Raw genomic sequence first — 16,750 nt, 5'->3', positions numbered from 1 at the left:
ACTTGTCCTACAGTAAGTCTTAATGACAAAATTATAGATCGAACAGATGCAGTCAAATATCTAGGTTTACACCTGGATAAGAGACTAACCTGGAAAGAACACATTATGAAAAAGAGAAAGCAGCTTGAAGAAGCCAGAAGAAGATATTATTGGCTCCTCGGATGAAAATGAAAACTTGACACACATAATAATCTTTACCTCCATAAAGCCATCATTAAACCAATTTGGGCATGACGGATACAGCTATAGGGATGAACTTCCAACTCAAACGTTTTAATAATTCAAAGATTTCAAAACAAGTTATTAAAAGAAATTTTGAAAGCACCAAAGTATGTTTCAAATTGGTACACAAGTTAGCACAGTTAAGGATGAAGTAATTGCTTACTCACACAAATATTGAAATCGTCTAGCTGATCACCCGAACTTGCTCGCCAGAAAACTTCAGAACAAATCTACCAGGGCCCGATTAAAAATAAAGTATTTCTGCATTCTGCAGCAATAGACAAGGCCTTCGACAAATATCTGGCGATGGTCAGTTAATTTGTATTTTGCCAACGCTTTTAGTTTTATGTCAAATAATTTACTTGTTGTTCGTTTCAGGACAGTTGTAAAAAGTATTAAAATAATAATAAAAAAAATAAATGTCAATCAAATACAAATGAAATTCCACACAATTCATTGCTAATGTTGGTAATGAATTTCTGGCGCAGGCTGTATGGCAATTAAATTAAAACGATAAATAAACAATGAATTCATGAATGAGCCGGATCCCTGCTTATAACTGTCAAATGGTCGAACACAATTATTAGCGACGATCATCAAAAAAATGTAAACATTGTTATGTATAAAAATATTGATTAGCAAAATATTTATCTCTTTGTTTGTTGCATGTTAACCTTGTGGACTTTACACCTAAAAAGTTATGACAATATCTGATATGTAATATTGCTGGACTATAAACTCAGTAATTTTTTCATAATACCTTAGTCTTATTTGTGCAATATTACACGTTAAAAAATGTCAGAACTGGATGGAAATACAATTTTAAGCCAAGCTTTGAAAGAGCAGGTATATATTATAACTGCCTTTGTATAAGACCTAAAATTTGGTGTTAGTTTATGCATAAAGTTGTTTATTAATTTGGCTATTATTTTGGTAAAAGCTTGATACATGATACATTTTTTATTCATGTGTGTTTTGATCATTGGAACACATTTCATATAGATAAATATGTGCCCGCTAATTCAAAGTGAATTATCTAGGAAAAGTGAATTGCCAGGGGTGGCATTTTATATACAAAAAAGTAGTATATAAAATATATATATATTATTAGATTGACATTGGTAGATATTGTTGCATGTAGTTACTTATGCCATCTTTACTCATTGATTACCTATTATAACTCTGTCTATTTAATGTATAATTCTATCTATCTCTCGATAATGTGTATTGTATTTACACAATTGTTAACATATACATAATTTTCAGAGTTTGTAGCATTTGTAATTTTATTAATTTAAAGCAAAATATTTTAGAGTACTTGATTCCAATTTTCACTCAAAATTTATGCAATTTATTTTCTGTAATAATAAAGTACTGAGCATATAATAATAACTTCCACATTTTTATGTAATATTAAGTGCTAATGCTTGGGATATGTATTTTATGTACTTCTCCTGAAAAACGTGAAACGCTCATCTTATGCAAAGTTTCTTGATCATTTCTTTTTTGCATTTTTTAAAGGGAATTGAATATGTATTTGGCATTATTGGCATACCTGTCATTGAATTATCAATGTCTATGCAAGCCGTGGGCATTAAATATATTGGCATGCGGAATGAACAGGCTGCTTGTTATGCAGCTCAAGCTATTGGATACTTAACTGGTGAGATATTATTTTCCATCTTCTAATCTTTGTATAATGTAAGTTGAACTATTCCATTTGTTTCAGGTAAGCCTGGAGCATGCTTAGTAGTTTCCGGTCCTGGTCTATTGCATTGTTATGGTGGCATGGCTAATGCCCAGGTCAACTGTTGGCCAATGCTTGTCATTGGTGGCTCAACATCACAAGATCATGAAGGAATTGGAGGTTTTCAAGAATGTCCACAAGTAAGATATTAAGAAACCAAACGTGTTAAAAATTTATGGTACTTCTCTGTATACTAGTCATTTTTTTATAATTTAATCCCACTAACGATTTGCCATACATGCTAATTTGTTTTTGTCAAGTTTAGAATAATAAAGATTCTCATAAAATGTTTTTCTTTTTATTTGCAACACATTTTTATACAATAATCCCAATATTAAAATTATCTAAACATACACATATATATACACACACACACACACACATATATATATATATATATATATATATATATATATTAGGGTGGTTCTTAATATGGAATTTTCAAATTTCCTTGCTCCCAAGGGCTCAAATGGTTCCAAATTGATAATAAACAATTCTCTGAAAGTTTTAGCTCTTAATATTAACTTTCCGATAGTGTGCAATTCAATCAAACTTCGTATAGAAATAGCATGAAAAATAATTTGAAAATTGAAAAACAAATTTTTTAGGTATAACTCAGCGACAAATGAATTAAAAGTGAAAATTTGTGCCATTTTTTATTGAAAACTCGACGCTCTGCAAAATTTTTGAAAATTTTTTCATGCTATTGCCATACAAAACTTTGATTGAATTGCACTCTATTTAAAAGACAATATTAAGAGCTAAAACTTTCAGAGAATTGTTTTTTATCAATTTGGAACCATTTGAGCCCTTGGGAGATATATATATAAGTTCAGTATTTGTTGTAGTTGTAGTTTTTTTTTTATTAACTGTTATTAATATTTTATTGATAAATTATTAATCAATTTACTAGGTAGAACTAAGTAGACCATATTGCAAGTATTCAGCGAGGCCTCCAAGTGCTTTACTTATACCAATGCATGTTGAGAAAGCCGTGAGATGTGCTACATATGGCAGACCAGGAGTGTCATACTTAGATTTTCCAGGCACTTTACTTACGGTAATAAGTTTATATTGAATTAGAGTTAAATCTGCAATAAATTCTTCTTGAAATACCTAGAATTCTTCATTTGTTTGCGGAATATATATGGGTCCATTTTTCTGCTTCTCTATTCTTCTGAATAATCTGTTTGCAAAAAGAATCAGAAATATATAGAAGTTGTTTGTTTGTTGGTGTGAGTGAACAGAAATATATTTTCTGCATGTGCGATCCAACATTTAATCCGATTTATTTTCACCTTTTTGTTTTTAAGCTCAACAAGTAAATTAATCATGGTGTTTTGAAAAGCAATTTTAAATGTTTTCCACTCTGATCTAAATTGCCATAAACATTATGAAGACAAAACATTATTGCAACATTTATTAAATGAATCTTAAAAATATACTTTATTTTGTGAGCTTTGAATTGTTTTTTTTTTTTAATTAATTTTTAAGGATTTCTAATACAAATGTTTGCCTTAAAACACATTGCTATTGCCTAAAATATAGCATAGTTTATGTAGATGCAGTTGTGTTTGCTTACTAAAATAAAATAAGTTAGTAATATTATTGTAAATAATACATAAAATGAAATGTGTCATTAAAGAGTCGTGTTGAAGTTTCTGCTCTACCTCCTCAATATGCTCATCCTGTTCCACCACTTTGTAATCCTGATCCACTAAGTGTTTTGGACGCTGCGAGATTATTATCAGAAGCAGAAAGGCCTCTCATTATTGTTGGAAAAGGGGCAGCCTATGCTAGAGCTGAAAAAGCCATAACTGATTTGATACAACAATGCAATTTACCATTTTTGGCAACACCCATGGGTTAGTGTGAGAAATTTGTTTTACCCAAAATTGACTTTATTCCAACATTGTGATAAAGCATGTATTAAGTCATTTAATATATTTAATACATTTAATTTAATACATTTAATTTTTGCATAATTGTAGCAAATAAAAGTGTGTTGCTGCCAAATTATTTTATTCATATAATATATGAGAAATATTTTAAATATTTGTCAAGAAAATTATAAAAATTATATAAAAGAGAGGTTTTAATATATATGAGAAAATTTATGAAACTTTCTGTCAAATTTTCTGTTCTAACTTTGAAATTTTGAAGACTTGAAATATTAAACGGTTTAAATTATTCAATCTGTTTATATAATCAAGAAATTTGTATTAGTTCTTTTTTTTTCAAATCATGTTGAAAATTGCAGGAAAAGGTGTTACTCCAGACACAGATGCACGATGTGTCGCTCCAGCAAGAAGCTTGGCTCTTCAGAAATCTGATGTGATTTTACTTCTTGGCGCGCGTATGAATTGGATTCTTCATTTTGGAAGACCGCCAAGATTTTCCAAAGATGTGAAAATAATACAGGTATAGCATGCAATAGTTATAATTAATTCATTATATTTTTCACTTTGTTCTAAATTTATGAACATAATAAATAATATTTGTTGCCGGTTATGATTTATGCAATTTTTTCTTTAATTATTAAATATTGAAAAACCATTAAAAAATATTTTTTATTTATTAATAAATTTGTTTAAGTTGAAAACAAATACTGTATATGAAATTGAAATTCAGTTTAAAAATGATATTATTTAGAGCATTCAAATATTATGCAAGTAAGACTTCAATTGTAAGTAAAATTTGCAACATCTTAAAAGATCACAACAATAAAGCACCTTATATTTTAGGTTGATATATGTGCTGAAGAACTGCATAATAGTGTTAAATCTACTGTTGCTGTACACTCAGATATATTACCATTTGTTGAACAATTGGGAAAAAAACTTGCAGAGAAAAAATTCAAATTTTCTGGAGAATCACAATGGTGGAAAGATTTGGGAAAAAAATGCGAAATTAATAAAACTATTGTTCAGGTAATATTAATATACTAAATATTTTATGAATGTTTAAGTATTCTTAATGTTTGTTTCGGATTGTATCCAATTTTACTGTGGGACATGAAAATTTTTAAAATATAAACACACTTAACAAGTTTATCAGACAACCAAAAATGAATTAATGAAGTTTTGGTGTTATGCAGTATTTTTAAAATTTGATTAGGTTATGCATATATAAATAAAGCAATGTTTAACAACATCACTTTTTCTAAATGACTATAAAATAAAACTAGCTGTAAGTGGAATTCTGTCTTAAGGCAATTAGGGCATCGTGCCTTAAGGCAAATTGCTGGAACTTCCCGTACCAAAAATTATTATTTTTTTTTTAAAACGATTAACATTTTTGAAAAAAAATTACTTTGAAAAAATAAGATTTTTGAGAAACTATAAATTGGACAAAAAATTAGTTTTATTTTGAAAAAAAAAATTTTTTTTTTTAAATTTTTTTTTTAAAAAATTTGTTTTTTTTGAAAAAAATTTTTTTATCTTTATTTTGACATATTGTGGAAGATCTGAACTTTTTTTTCAAAGCAATCGTACTGCTTTAACTACATAGGGACAAAATATAAAGCGCGTAAGCGCCGCGTCGCTGTCTAACGCATAAGCATTGGTACGGAACCGATAGGAATGTTAACAAAATGTATACTTATTGTTAAAATCTCTATAAAATGTCTGATAATTTGATGTGCATATGTCTAATGATCATTTTTGACCGCCAAATGGCTCATTTTTTTACTTTTTCCTCTATATCTCCGAAACCGCTGGACCTACCTTCATGAAAGTTGTATCGATTCTTCATCTTGTCAATACAAATAAAATGTTTTTTGAATTATTAAAATCGGACGCTCCGTTCTCTTAAAAACTGAGTTACCGTTTTCGGAACTTTTTGCCCCGTATCTTCGGAACGGCTTGACCTGCCTTTGCCAAAAACTAATCAGCACGTCTCCTTATCAATACGGATCGAATGTTTTTTGAATTATTCAAATCGGTTGATCCGTGTTCCCGAAATCGTCGACGAAAATTTGTATCCGCACATACATACACACACATACATACATACATACATACACACACACATACACACACACACACACACACACATACATCCATTTTTTCTAAGGTATGCCAAAATGTTCAGAAACCTCTGAAACGTAAAGATATATAAAAATTTTCATTTTCGATTTTTTTGCGATTACTATAACTTGCCCTACGGGAAGTTAAAAAATCATCCCAAATTACTTGCCTGAGAGCATGTCTCCACTAGTAGAGTCCAATTCACTTATAGAAACAAAAGAGACTGTCAGAAATGTTTGAATCTTATAAGTATCCAATGTGAATCTTATAAGCACTTCCAGGATACCAGAATGATGAATAAATAGGACCTAAGATTTAGTTAAATATAGAAAACACATTTAAAAACATTAAGAACATTGTTTTTGCAATTCAAATACCCCACTCATTTACAGAAAATAGTTTTATAACATTTATTTCGTTGTTTTTTCTTCAGAAATTATCTTCAGACACCAGCGTTCCATTAAATTACTATACTGTTTTTCACCATATACAAGAAATATTGCCAAAAGATTGCATGATTATCAGTGAAGGGGCAAACACAATGGATATAGGCAGATCGATGCTGCCAAATATATTACCAAGGCACAGATTGGATGCTGGCACTTTTGGAACTATGGGGGTATGTTGTCTGACTGTTTCGAATATTTGAAAACAAGTTAAAAAAAAAACTGATCTATATTTGAATATGTCACTAATTAAATCCTATCAAATTTGTATGCATATATAGTATGTATGACTATGAATAGTATGTAGAAATACGTACATATATGTGTATACAGTACTACCAAAAATTTATATTTTTTGTGACAGCTTACTTTACAGGTGCTAAAACTCTAATTATAAATGATTGGAAAATTGATAAGTATATTTAAAAGTTTTCATAAGCATTTCTAATATTTATTCATTGAACTTATATTTAGTTTACGTTTTATTACTTTTAGCAACCTTAACATAAACATGAATCAATTGTATAGGAAGACATTTCACACTCACTCAACTAGAATTAATATTGCTAGGTGGGACCTGGATTTGCTATTGCTGCTGCATTTTGGTGCAAAGATTACGCGCCAGAAAAAAAAGTGATTTGCGTCGAAGGTGATTCAGCATTTGGGTTTTCCGGAATGGAGGTGGAAACAATGTATCGCTACAAATTACCTATCACTATAATTATTGTTAACAATAATGGCATTTATGGTGGTTTTGATAAAGATACCATGAATATAATGCAGGCTTCTGGTGAAATTAGTCAAACGTAAGTAATAAAAATTGTTATTAATGTAAGTTTTGGCAAGGATTTTTTTTATTAATAAAATCGGTTGTCATTTTGTTAATGGTTTATGTAGCTATCTGCAATATGTTCATCATATGCCTATCATTTTTAAATATTATTCATCAGTTTTTTTTTATTTAAATTACATTTAAAGGGCACATTATTAGTTTATTAATAAACCAAGTTATGAAACAAATATAAGGAACACAAAAATATTAGCAAATTATTATTTTTTTTTTTTAGAACACCTCCTTCAGCACTGACTGCTGAAACTCATTATGAAAATATTATGGGACTTTTTAATGAAAAGGGACACTTTTGTACAACAATACCAGAGTTGCAAGAAGCACTCAATATTAGTCTAAAATCAGTGGATAAACCAAATGTAATTAACGTCATGATAAATCCATCGGCTGATAGGAAACCTCAAAGTTTTAATTGGCTCACAGAATCAAAGTTATAAGTACCTATTTTAGTATTTATATATATATATGTATATAACATTGTTGGATAATGGTGATAAGTAATTTTTTTATTGATGGATAAATATTTTTCATATTCTCAGGAATAATATATTGTTTTTCTATATATAAGTTTGTGTCATATGACAGCAGTGTCATATCTGAATCTAAATCTAAAATCTAAATAATATCATCTGAATCACAGATGTTGTTTTTACCGTTAGTATTTAGAATGTGAAAGTTATCTCTGCAGTTGGTGTTTGTATTGATAATTAAGATCTTGATTCAAATAATGAGGCATTTCAATATAAGTGATTAACCCAACCCATGTTCGGGGCAATAATCATTATCTAATGACGTATTTAAGTATAATTTACAAATTTAATTTATTATATTTACACAAATAAAAATACTGCACTACCAATTTATTTGATGTTGGAGACATATATGTGAACATGTATATCTGTACTATTACACTTACAATTTCTGGTTTAAGGTCATAAATAGTGAGAAACGAATCCCCTCTCAGAAAGGTATATACATAATTGAAACGTTTTTTATAACAACTTAAATTTATAACAAATAATTACAACATTAAGGAACTAATTTAATGCAAAATCATAAAAAAATGATATAATTCCTTGTAAAAAGTTATCTCTTCAGATAAGTTACATAAATCAACCTGCTGCATATGGAAATTTTTGAAATTGCGAAGAATAGCTTATAAATAGGATGCACTCAATTTTGCTCAGAAAACTAATATGCAGTGGTACCTCACCTAACAAACTTAATCTGTTCAGGAATAAACTTTGTTGTGGGAAAAGTTTTGGTATGTAAGATGCAATTTTTCATAGTAGTTTGTTCTTATTGCAATAATTTATGGAATATTTGCTATTTTTCAATTTAGTAGTATTCCTTTTCGATTCATCGTTGATACATAAATTATAAACTCAAATATAAACATAATTTTCAGAAGATAAATGTATGTAAAATATTAACAATTCACGAGCCATAAAATATTTCAGTAAATATACCCCGGCTGCTTTGATTCATATATCTTATATATAAAGGATATCGGATATGAAAGGGACAAGTTCTCACAGCATCTCCCAATTAATTTTTATATGCAAAAAGTGGCATGTAATACAAATCCCTTTTTTAATAATTATAAGTAATATCTTATTATTTATTTCTATTCAAATTATAGTTTTACTAAAGATGACAAACAATATTCAAATATTCAATCAAAGATTTTTAAAATTATTTCATTTTTGTTTATTTAAGATAGGGAGCATTTTAATTCAGTACAGGTGCATTACACGTTGTATGATAAATGCCTGTATATAATATCAAAAATATATTCTTTGACTCGCTTTGTATAAAACATGCCCTGCACTTACATTGTTAGAAATCCTCTGCAGCAGCTAGCAGAACACAAAACTAATACATGAATCACCTCTAATCTGCCAGAAATACCAAATACTTGACACAAAATCACTACTTTAAAACCACTACATAACTTTGTTTTTTATAAGCCTATTCGACATTTTGCAATTGACCGAGTAAAGTCTTTACACGACACACGACTTACATTAGAGATGATTAGAGACTCTTGTGAATTTAAAATTCTATTTCAACAGATATAAAGCGGAAGTACTTAAGTATAACCTACAAAAACACATAAATTAAACTATTGATAATTGCATATAGAAAGAATACATTAGCACTGCAAATAAAATGTTTAAATATAATTTAAATTATGACAATTCAATGCACACCTAAGCACTTCCACACAAAGTCATTTTTGTAGCTTTTTATGAACATTTGACGATTTATTTTTTATATGAAAAATACTCGCAACGACCTCATTGACAGCTGAAGCAAGCTGAAGTTAGCAAGATGGTCGTCGGCGCTTGAAAAATTTGAAGCACGAAATTAAAACAGAAAGTTGAAACTGAAACTTTGAATCCACTCATATACCTCATATACTCTTCTTTTATCTATGAATCCACTTATGTTCATCAATATTTGTTTAAAGTAAATGGCTCTATACTCTTCTTTTATCTATAGTAAATTAATTTGATTGAAATACTATCAAAGTTCTTCAACATTTGTTTAAAGTAAAAAGATTTGAAAGTTTGTTAATTTCATTAAAAACGAAGCTTCAACAAAATATCTTGATTGAATTTGTTTGACAGAAGTCAATGTTTAAATTTTTTGTATTAATATACACTTTTATCAAGCAGGCAAACATGTTCTTCATTCAATTGCTATTTTAAAGCACACAAAGTTTACATAGAGTATGGTAGTGTCATGGTAGTGTTATAAAATATTGAAGATAATTTAATTTTTTAGAAAATTATCAAATATTTTACTATCACTAAACAAACTTATTACATGTTACAAGAGAAATAATAAATGCATGCAAAAAATCACATAACCGAGTGTGTTAAGTTTTAAAGGTTTATGAAAAATAACATTAATTTTGATTTCTCCGTTTTATTTTTTTCCAGTAAAATACTGAACGTTCATCCATTTTTAACATGTATATTTTAAAATGTTTCATTTTTAATTTTGATCGCTTTAATTATACTTTTTCAAAACCAACAAATTTACTTACAACAGTCTGACTAGTCAATGATTTAACAAAATTATAAGTTCATTTAGAACAAATAAATTATTACTGCAATAAAAACTAATAAATAATATATTTTATAGCAACATATTATAAAGCAGGTTTAACATAAATTACATTTATGATAAAAGTAACTACTATATACAAAATGTATTATTAAATAAAAATAAATGCTTCTACAATAAATATTGTAATTATTTATCAAGATTATATAAGAACCATTGTAGACCATACAAAAAAGCGCCAGGACTATTGATAAATTTATCTCCATAAAGCATTTTCTTAATTTGCGGTACTGTTAATTCCACAACTTCAATAATTTCGTCATCAACGCCACCACCTGTGCTTACTTTATCCTCATCTTTAACTTGACAATAGTAAATAGCAATTACAGAGCCAGATGTACCGACACCAGATCTAAAAAATGTTTTCAAAAGAAACTATTATACAGTAAATGACATGAATTTCACTTTTTACAGTTATATTTCTCGACTAAAACAATCTAAAGCTGACTGTAAATAAAAGAATTGACTCTAATCGCATTGCTTGAAAACTTCTGAATGTGTAGTGAGAGCGTCTTAAAGTCTTTAACAATTATAAATTAATACTAATATTTCTGAATATTTTACAAAAAATACTTAATTTTTAATATAAGTTCAAATCATAAAATCTATTGTCATGCAAAATTTCATCAAAGTCATAAAAAAAAAATTGGCACACACATGCTTTTTTCAAATTTAGGATCAAATGATTCAGAATCACTTAAAACGCCGAAAAAGAAACAAAATCAAAATCAGAATTCAGAAAAGAAAAATCGAATTTTCTGGCAAAACAAACTTCTTCATAAAATTAAAATAAAGCAAGTTCCTAACAGTATACATAGGTAACCTAGAACAAAAAATAATTTGGATTATTAACAATATTCCAATGTCAATCATTTTCAAGTCAATAAAGCTTTTGTATACCTTTTTATTATTTGATTACTATTATTTTTTGTTCAATCATCTATTTATAGAAGTAACAGAAAATAGAACATGCTGCATATCAAGGAGATAGGAGAAAATATAATAGGGAATGTTCTGCAGTGATCCAAAATTACTAGCTTACATTAAAAATTTCAACAAAAAAAAAAAGTTTACAAAATGTACCAAACAATAACCAATTGTGTTAGTTACAAAACTAAATAAAAATAAAAAATTATACACATGTACAAATATCAAAGTCGTTGCATAACATACAAGTGCAAAGTGAAAAAAAACTGTGGCAACTATATAGCATCATGAATGTAAAAGGCTAAATCGATATAAACTGTAAATGAATCCAATATCTGACTCAGAGTGTAATAAAAATTATAACTTTTGAACTCATCTATTATATCATTTATACATATTTTATTGCAATGAATACTAAAAATTTAACTTACCGAAATCGAATTATTTCTTGTAAATTTTCTACATTTACATTGTAACCACATTCTTCCAATACTTCTTCTTTAGCAATTTGTTCCCAACTGGCATCTTTATCACAAATACCTGCACACAATTCTAGAGTAATGCCTAATTCAGCAGGATATTTGGTGGTATCTATTACTCCTTTTCTATCTTCATCTGGTATGCAATTGTAATACACAGCTGAAACATAATACTAATTTATTTCCAGATTCCTCATCAAGTTATGTTTATGTTTTTTTGAAACCTGAAGCAGTAAATTAATTCATTCTTATTTTAAAAAACTAATAACATGTTTTTTATTTAATTATGTTATTTATAGAATAAATATTATAAAACTAAGTATTTGTTAAAAAAATTTACTTTTTATGTTTGTATTGCAAATGTTACAATAACGCATTATAACGAATTGCAATCAAAACTCTGTAGTAATAATCATGACAATTATTTGTCCTGGAATTTGATCCAGTATTTTCTTCAGGTTATGACAAAATGCAATAACTTAATTAGCATTAGTTTATTGTCATCTAGAGACTATTTGAATTATTTGGAACTTTGAAAATTTGTTTGAAATTTAATGCACACTTGTAATGATAACAATGCAATAAAACCACATTATCAATAATTATTGGTTGATTATTTTCAGTATTTTCTCAACTTTATTTGTGAATTATTACATATAAAATACATATAAAAGGTGCCATATTAAACATATGCATATTAAGTAACAAAAGTTTTCATGTATTTACATAAAAGTACACAACTGATTAAAAGTAGTTGTGATCAATATACTAAATATGTACAGTAACTTCCTTATAGTTTAATTAGCTTAAATAGATTTAATTAATTTTTAAAATTATCAACATCAGCAAGAGAAATAGATGTGCAATGCTGTTTTATATAAACGATTCAAAAGGGTATAAAACAAATGCAAATAACGCAGTTGCAGCTCACGTCTGCAAAATGAGAATAAGATCTACTAGATTAAAAAGACAGTAAGAAATACTAAGCCATCATGAATATAAAAATCCTCTGAAAATTACAAAAAAGCTGCATTCATGTCTAGAATTCATAGTGTTCTGCTTCGGGTCACATTGATAAATCCAAAGTGCACATTTAACATACTGCAATATTAGAAGCTGGTGAACTATTCTTAAAGCACTTGCTAAGTAAGAAAAATGTACAAAATCATGTTATAAAAATATGTATATCTTTATGAAGAAGAAAGGTAGTATATTGACCATATAAATCACTGTGCATCTGAAGAAGGTGAAACACAGGAGTATAGTAAACCTGCTAAATGAAAAACAGAATAGACATACATTTGTAACAGGAACATATATATATATATATATATATATATATATATATATATATATATATATATATATATATATATATATATATATATATATATATATATACATTAACATAAACATATGTATACATTAACTGCCAGAATGCCAGTAGACAGATGCATATATGAAAGACCATTAAAGTTTAAACTTTGCAGATGAAATGTAAGTATGTTTATATTTGTTATGTTATGAATTAAAACCCTTCATAATTTATGAAATAGAAGATGACAACAATAATGAGGTAACGGAGATATAATAGCTATTTTCTAAAGTGTATGTTTACCTGGTCTAAATTGTCTTACAACTACAAGGCAATTTCTTGTCACATTGTGAATGAGAACAGCAACGGAATCATGAACTTTCAATAAATCCCAATTCTTTTCCACTCCATTTTGCTTATAGTAAAATCTAACAGGTTTGACATACGGTGAATCTTCCGGCAAAGGCCCGAATTTAATGTTACATATTTTCTCCATGAGTAATGTCTGGTATAAATAAAATTTTCACCTTAAACAATATAACCACAAAGTACTTGATCGTCCTTAAACATTATAGGAATAGGAATATTCCCTAGGTACATGCACACATTATATTGTTTAGTGGTACATGCACATGGGACAATAGATTAGTTCACTTCGTCAATTTGACATTGACGCATGGCCGGTAATCTCGGAACAAACGTCTGTAACCCGAGTTTAGTTAGAGCCCCTGCCGCCGGTCGCGCTTGTTTTTTTTTTTTTATTTTTTTTTCACTTTGAAATCGAATTTGACATATGACAGATACTTAAATTAAACATGGCGTCCATTGTAATAAATTTTTCATGGAGAGATAACCTAGACAATATAATAAATGCTTGTTAGAGTAAAAAACAAATAAGCTGTCGAAGTGCATTGTTTAACGAAGAAGAAATACCAAGAAAAATGCATGTATTATGTAGTTCCAGCGAGAAACGACGAAGTAAAAGTAAAATAAGTAATAATATTTGCCGGCTTTCAATCTAAGTGAGTACTTTTATTAATATGCATACTTCGAATTACTTTCATTTGATTGTACTATTCTGATATGATTTTTCATTACAGTTTAATAATTCAGAAATAATTGAGACATTTAACTATATCAATACTAGAAATTTTAAGGTTATAAATAGACAGAGAGAATTCCTGTCAGCTCTCTGAAAGGTATGTTATTAAATAACTAAATATAAATTAATCTTGTTCTAATAATGTAGGATCATAACTAATAATTCTACATCGATTTTTTCAGCAGTATAAAAGGAAAATACGTTCAAATGTAAAATGTTTAGACGGTTTACTAAACACATTCACAAGTGTACAAGTATTGATATGAGATGAATGAATACACAGGAAAAAACAATAAGAATGAAGTCTGAAATGTGCTGAAATCTTTGCTGATCTCCCACTAATATTGAACAGTACGACTCGTAATTATATATTAAGTCAGTTTGGAGAACATACTAAAAACACTAATGATATAATCGTAAGTGAAAGGAAATTCTCAATAAATGGTGAAATTCTAGCTAGTGCAAAGGTTAATTTAGGTTTGGCTATGTCACAGGAAAAGTTTTTAAGTATTAATAATTTCATTTTGATATTACAAGAAATATTATTATCTGTGTTGTTTAATGATGATAAAGGGAATCACATTGTATAGATTTTCAGGAACTGTCAAATGACAGGCAAAGTATAATCATGATTAATGATAAAATTCTAAAAAGCAAAGGGATAAAACACCCTTAATGTGCACTTGCTTATTGCATTTGACTATTCTGAAAGAGATGTCAATAGCTTTACTCTAAAATGTCTTATTGTAGATGCTATAAGAAAACTATTAAGTACTGTTATAATAATATCAATGATTGTTGTTTTTCTTTAAGACAATGATAATAATGACATTTTGAACAAACATTTGAATGCACATTAACAATAGCGCAGAAAAGATTCCCAAATAGAGACTGTACATCATAGATATTATGTAACTTAATGTTAATCAAAATAAATATATATGTAAATATATATATATATATATATATATATATATTGGTTATATATTGATCTGAATCAATATCAATCAAAGAATTGTGGTTATATATGTATATGTATATATATAAATAATATATACATTCATGTACATTTCTATTCTTTTTGTGCTCAGCTTGAAAGGCTGATATGCTAAAATGATATTACACACACACATATATATATATATATGTATATATATATATATATGTATATATATATATATATATATATATATTTGTATATATATATATACATTGTGGATAGCGTGTACATTTAAGTACATTTTTATGCTTTTCGCACATAGTTTTTACAGCTTACTACCATCTATTATAATCATATATAATGTTATATATATATATATATATATATATATATATATATATACATTGTGGATAATGTGTATATTTATGTACATTTTTATGCTATGTGTGCTTTGTTTATAAAGAGAACTATGTAGATATAATGTAGAATGTTTTTGTGAAAAATAAATGCTTCAAAATTTTTTTTTTTTTCAATTTTTCTTTTTTTAAATTTTGAATTAAAACGGTCCATATAATTTTGGTTCATTTCTATAGTATTTTTTATACGCACCCGTTCAGGCGACTAGTGCCATCTGTAGCGCGGGGCTTCAACTAACACAGGAATGTGGCAACGAAATATGGCCCGAGAGAGCGATCTATATACTCTTCTTTTATCTATGCATTGACGTTAACCATTGGCTCCTAGTGTGAATCCGCATTCATAGATAAATAAGCATAAATCGCGCTCAAACCCTTAAACATAGATAAAAGAAGAGTATACGCAACACACAGGCAACGCAAGTGAAGTGCGCAACTAATGGTTCAAGTTTGCAGTTACACTAGAATATCCAATATTGCAACCCTTGCGCCAACAAAAATCGCTCGCTCTCTTCTCTTTCCGCCGTGAACGTTTTATATTAAATATTTTGTGCATCTTCAGAGTTATTAATAAACTCCCATACTTACTTATAGTGTTATTACGATTTTATTGTAAATGACATATATTTTATATAGACTCATAAAGAGTCTATATCTATACATTTAGATCAAATATATAATATATATCGCGCCTGTTGTTAAAAATTGAAATTTTTGAAGAATAATTATATTGAAAAACAATTTAGATTTACTAGGTGTAAGCGGCATTTTCCCTTAAAGCGAGCTGCATAAACTTCCCAACACGTGTAGATAATTGATTCAATCAATAAATCATTATTATCAAAATTAGCCCTCAATTGAAATTTAGTCGCAGACCTTAAAATACATAAAAATCTCATAATCTATTACAAGGTCTATGGATTTAGTGTTTTAGATAGATTCTTCAACTGTTTATTTCGAATATAAAGTTTTCATTTTTACTAAAAACTGTAGAATTTCCAATTCATATCTTGCAAACAAACTTAAAATATTGTAATTGCATGGGACACAAAAACGCGCTTGCATCTTCTAAAAGCGCTCTTATCTTGCCAAACTTTAATGATTTTTTTTTAATTCAACCACTTTACCCTAGAACCACTTTAC

The 16,750-nt window shown here is 28.1% G+C and overlaps 2 protein-coding genes and 1 long non-coding RNA gene across 3 annotated transcripts; 2 read left to right on the top strand and 1 right to left on the bottom strand.

The window, feature by feature from the left end:
* Window positions 1-797: 797 nt before the first annotated feature.
* LOC113377167 (2-hydroxyacyl-CoA lyase 1) lies at window positions 798-7,730 on the top strand. Its single transcript, XM_026617390.1, has 11 exons — window positions 798-828; window positions 921-1,068; window positions 1,744-1,885; window positions 1,952-2,109; window positions 2,883-3,029; window positions 3,615-3,834; window positions 4,230-4,390; window positions 4,714-4,899; window positions 6,431-6,616; window positions 7,014-7,249; window positions 7,511-7,730. The coding sequence occupies exons 2-11, from the start codon at window positions 1,018-1,020 to the stop codon at window positions 7,728-7,730; spliced, it is 1,707 nt and encodes a 568-aa protein (XP_026473175.1). The 5' UTR covers window positions 798-828; window positions 921-1,017.
* A 2,827-nt stretch (window positions 7,731-10,557) lies between these two features.
* LOC113374913 (uridine diphosphate glucose pyrophosphatase-like) lies at window positions 10,558-13,818 on the bottom strand. Its single transcript, XM_026614874.1, has 3 exons — window positions 13,453-13,818; window positions 11,787-11,994; window positions 10,558-10,780 (listed from the first exon to the last, which is right to left on the bottom strand). Exons 1-3 carry the CDS (start codon window positions 13,643-13,645, stop codon window positions 10,558-10,560), a joined length of 624 nt encoding a protein of 207 aa, XP_026470659.1. The 5' UTR covers window positions 13,646-13,818.
* A 39-nt stretch (window positions 13,819-13,857) lies between these two features.
* On the top strand, window positions 13,858-15,206 carry LOC113378013. The gene is made up of 3 exons (XR_003367134.1): window positions 13,858-14,171; window positions 14,250-14,348; window positions 14,434-15,206. It is a non-coding gene; the product is annotated as an uncharacterized LOC113378013 (long non-coding RNA).
* The last annotated feature ends 1,544 nt before the right edge of the window (window positions 15,207-16,750 follow it).

This window comes from Ctenocephalides felis, unplaced genomic scaffold (genome assembly GCF_003426905.1).
Source record: "Ctenocephalides felis isolate EL2017-DRISC unplaced genomic scaffold, ASM342690v1 CF-g0.4_SCAFFOLD_01886, whole genome shotgun sequence".
Lineage (NCBI taxonomy): Eukaryota > Metazoa > Arthropoda > Insecta > Siphonaptera > Pulicidae > Ctenocephalides > Ctenocephalides felis.
The sequence above is the reverse complement of the archived record's forward strand: the minus strand, read 5'-3'. Positions and strand labels throughout refer to the sequence as shown.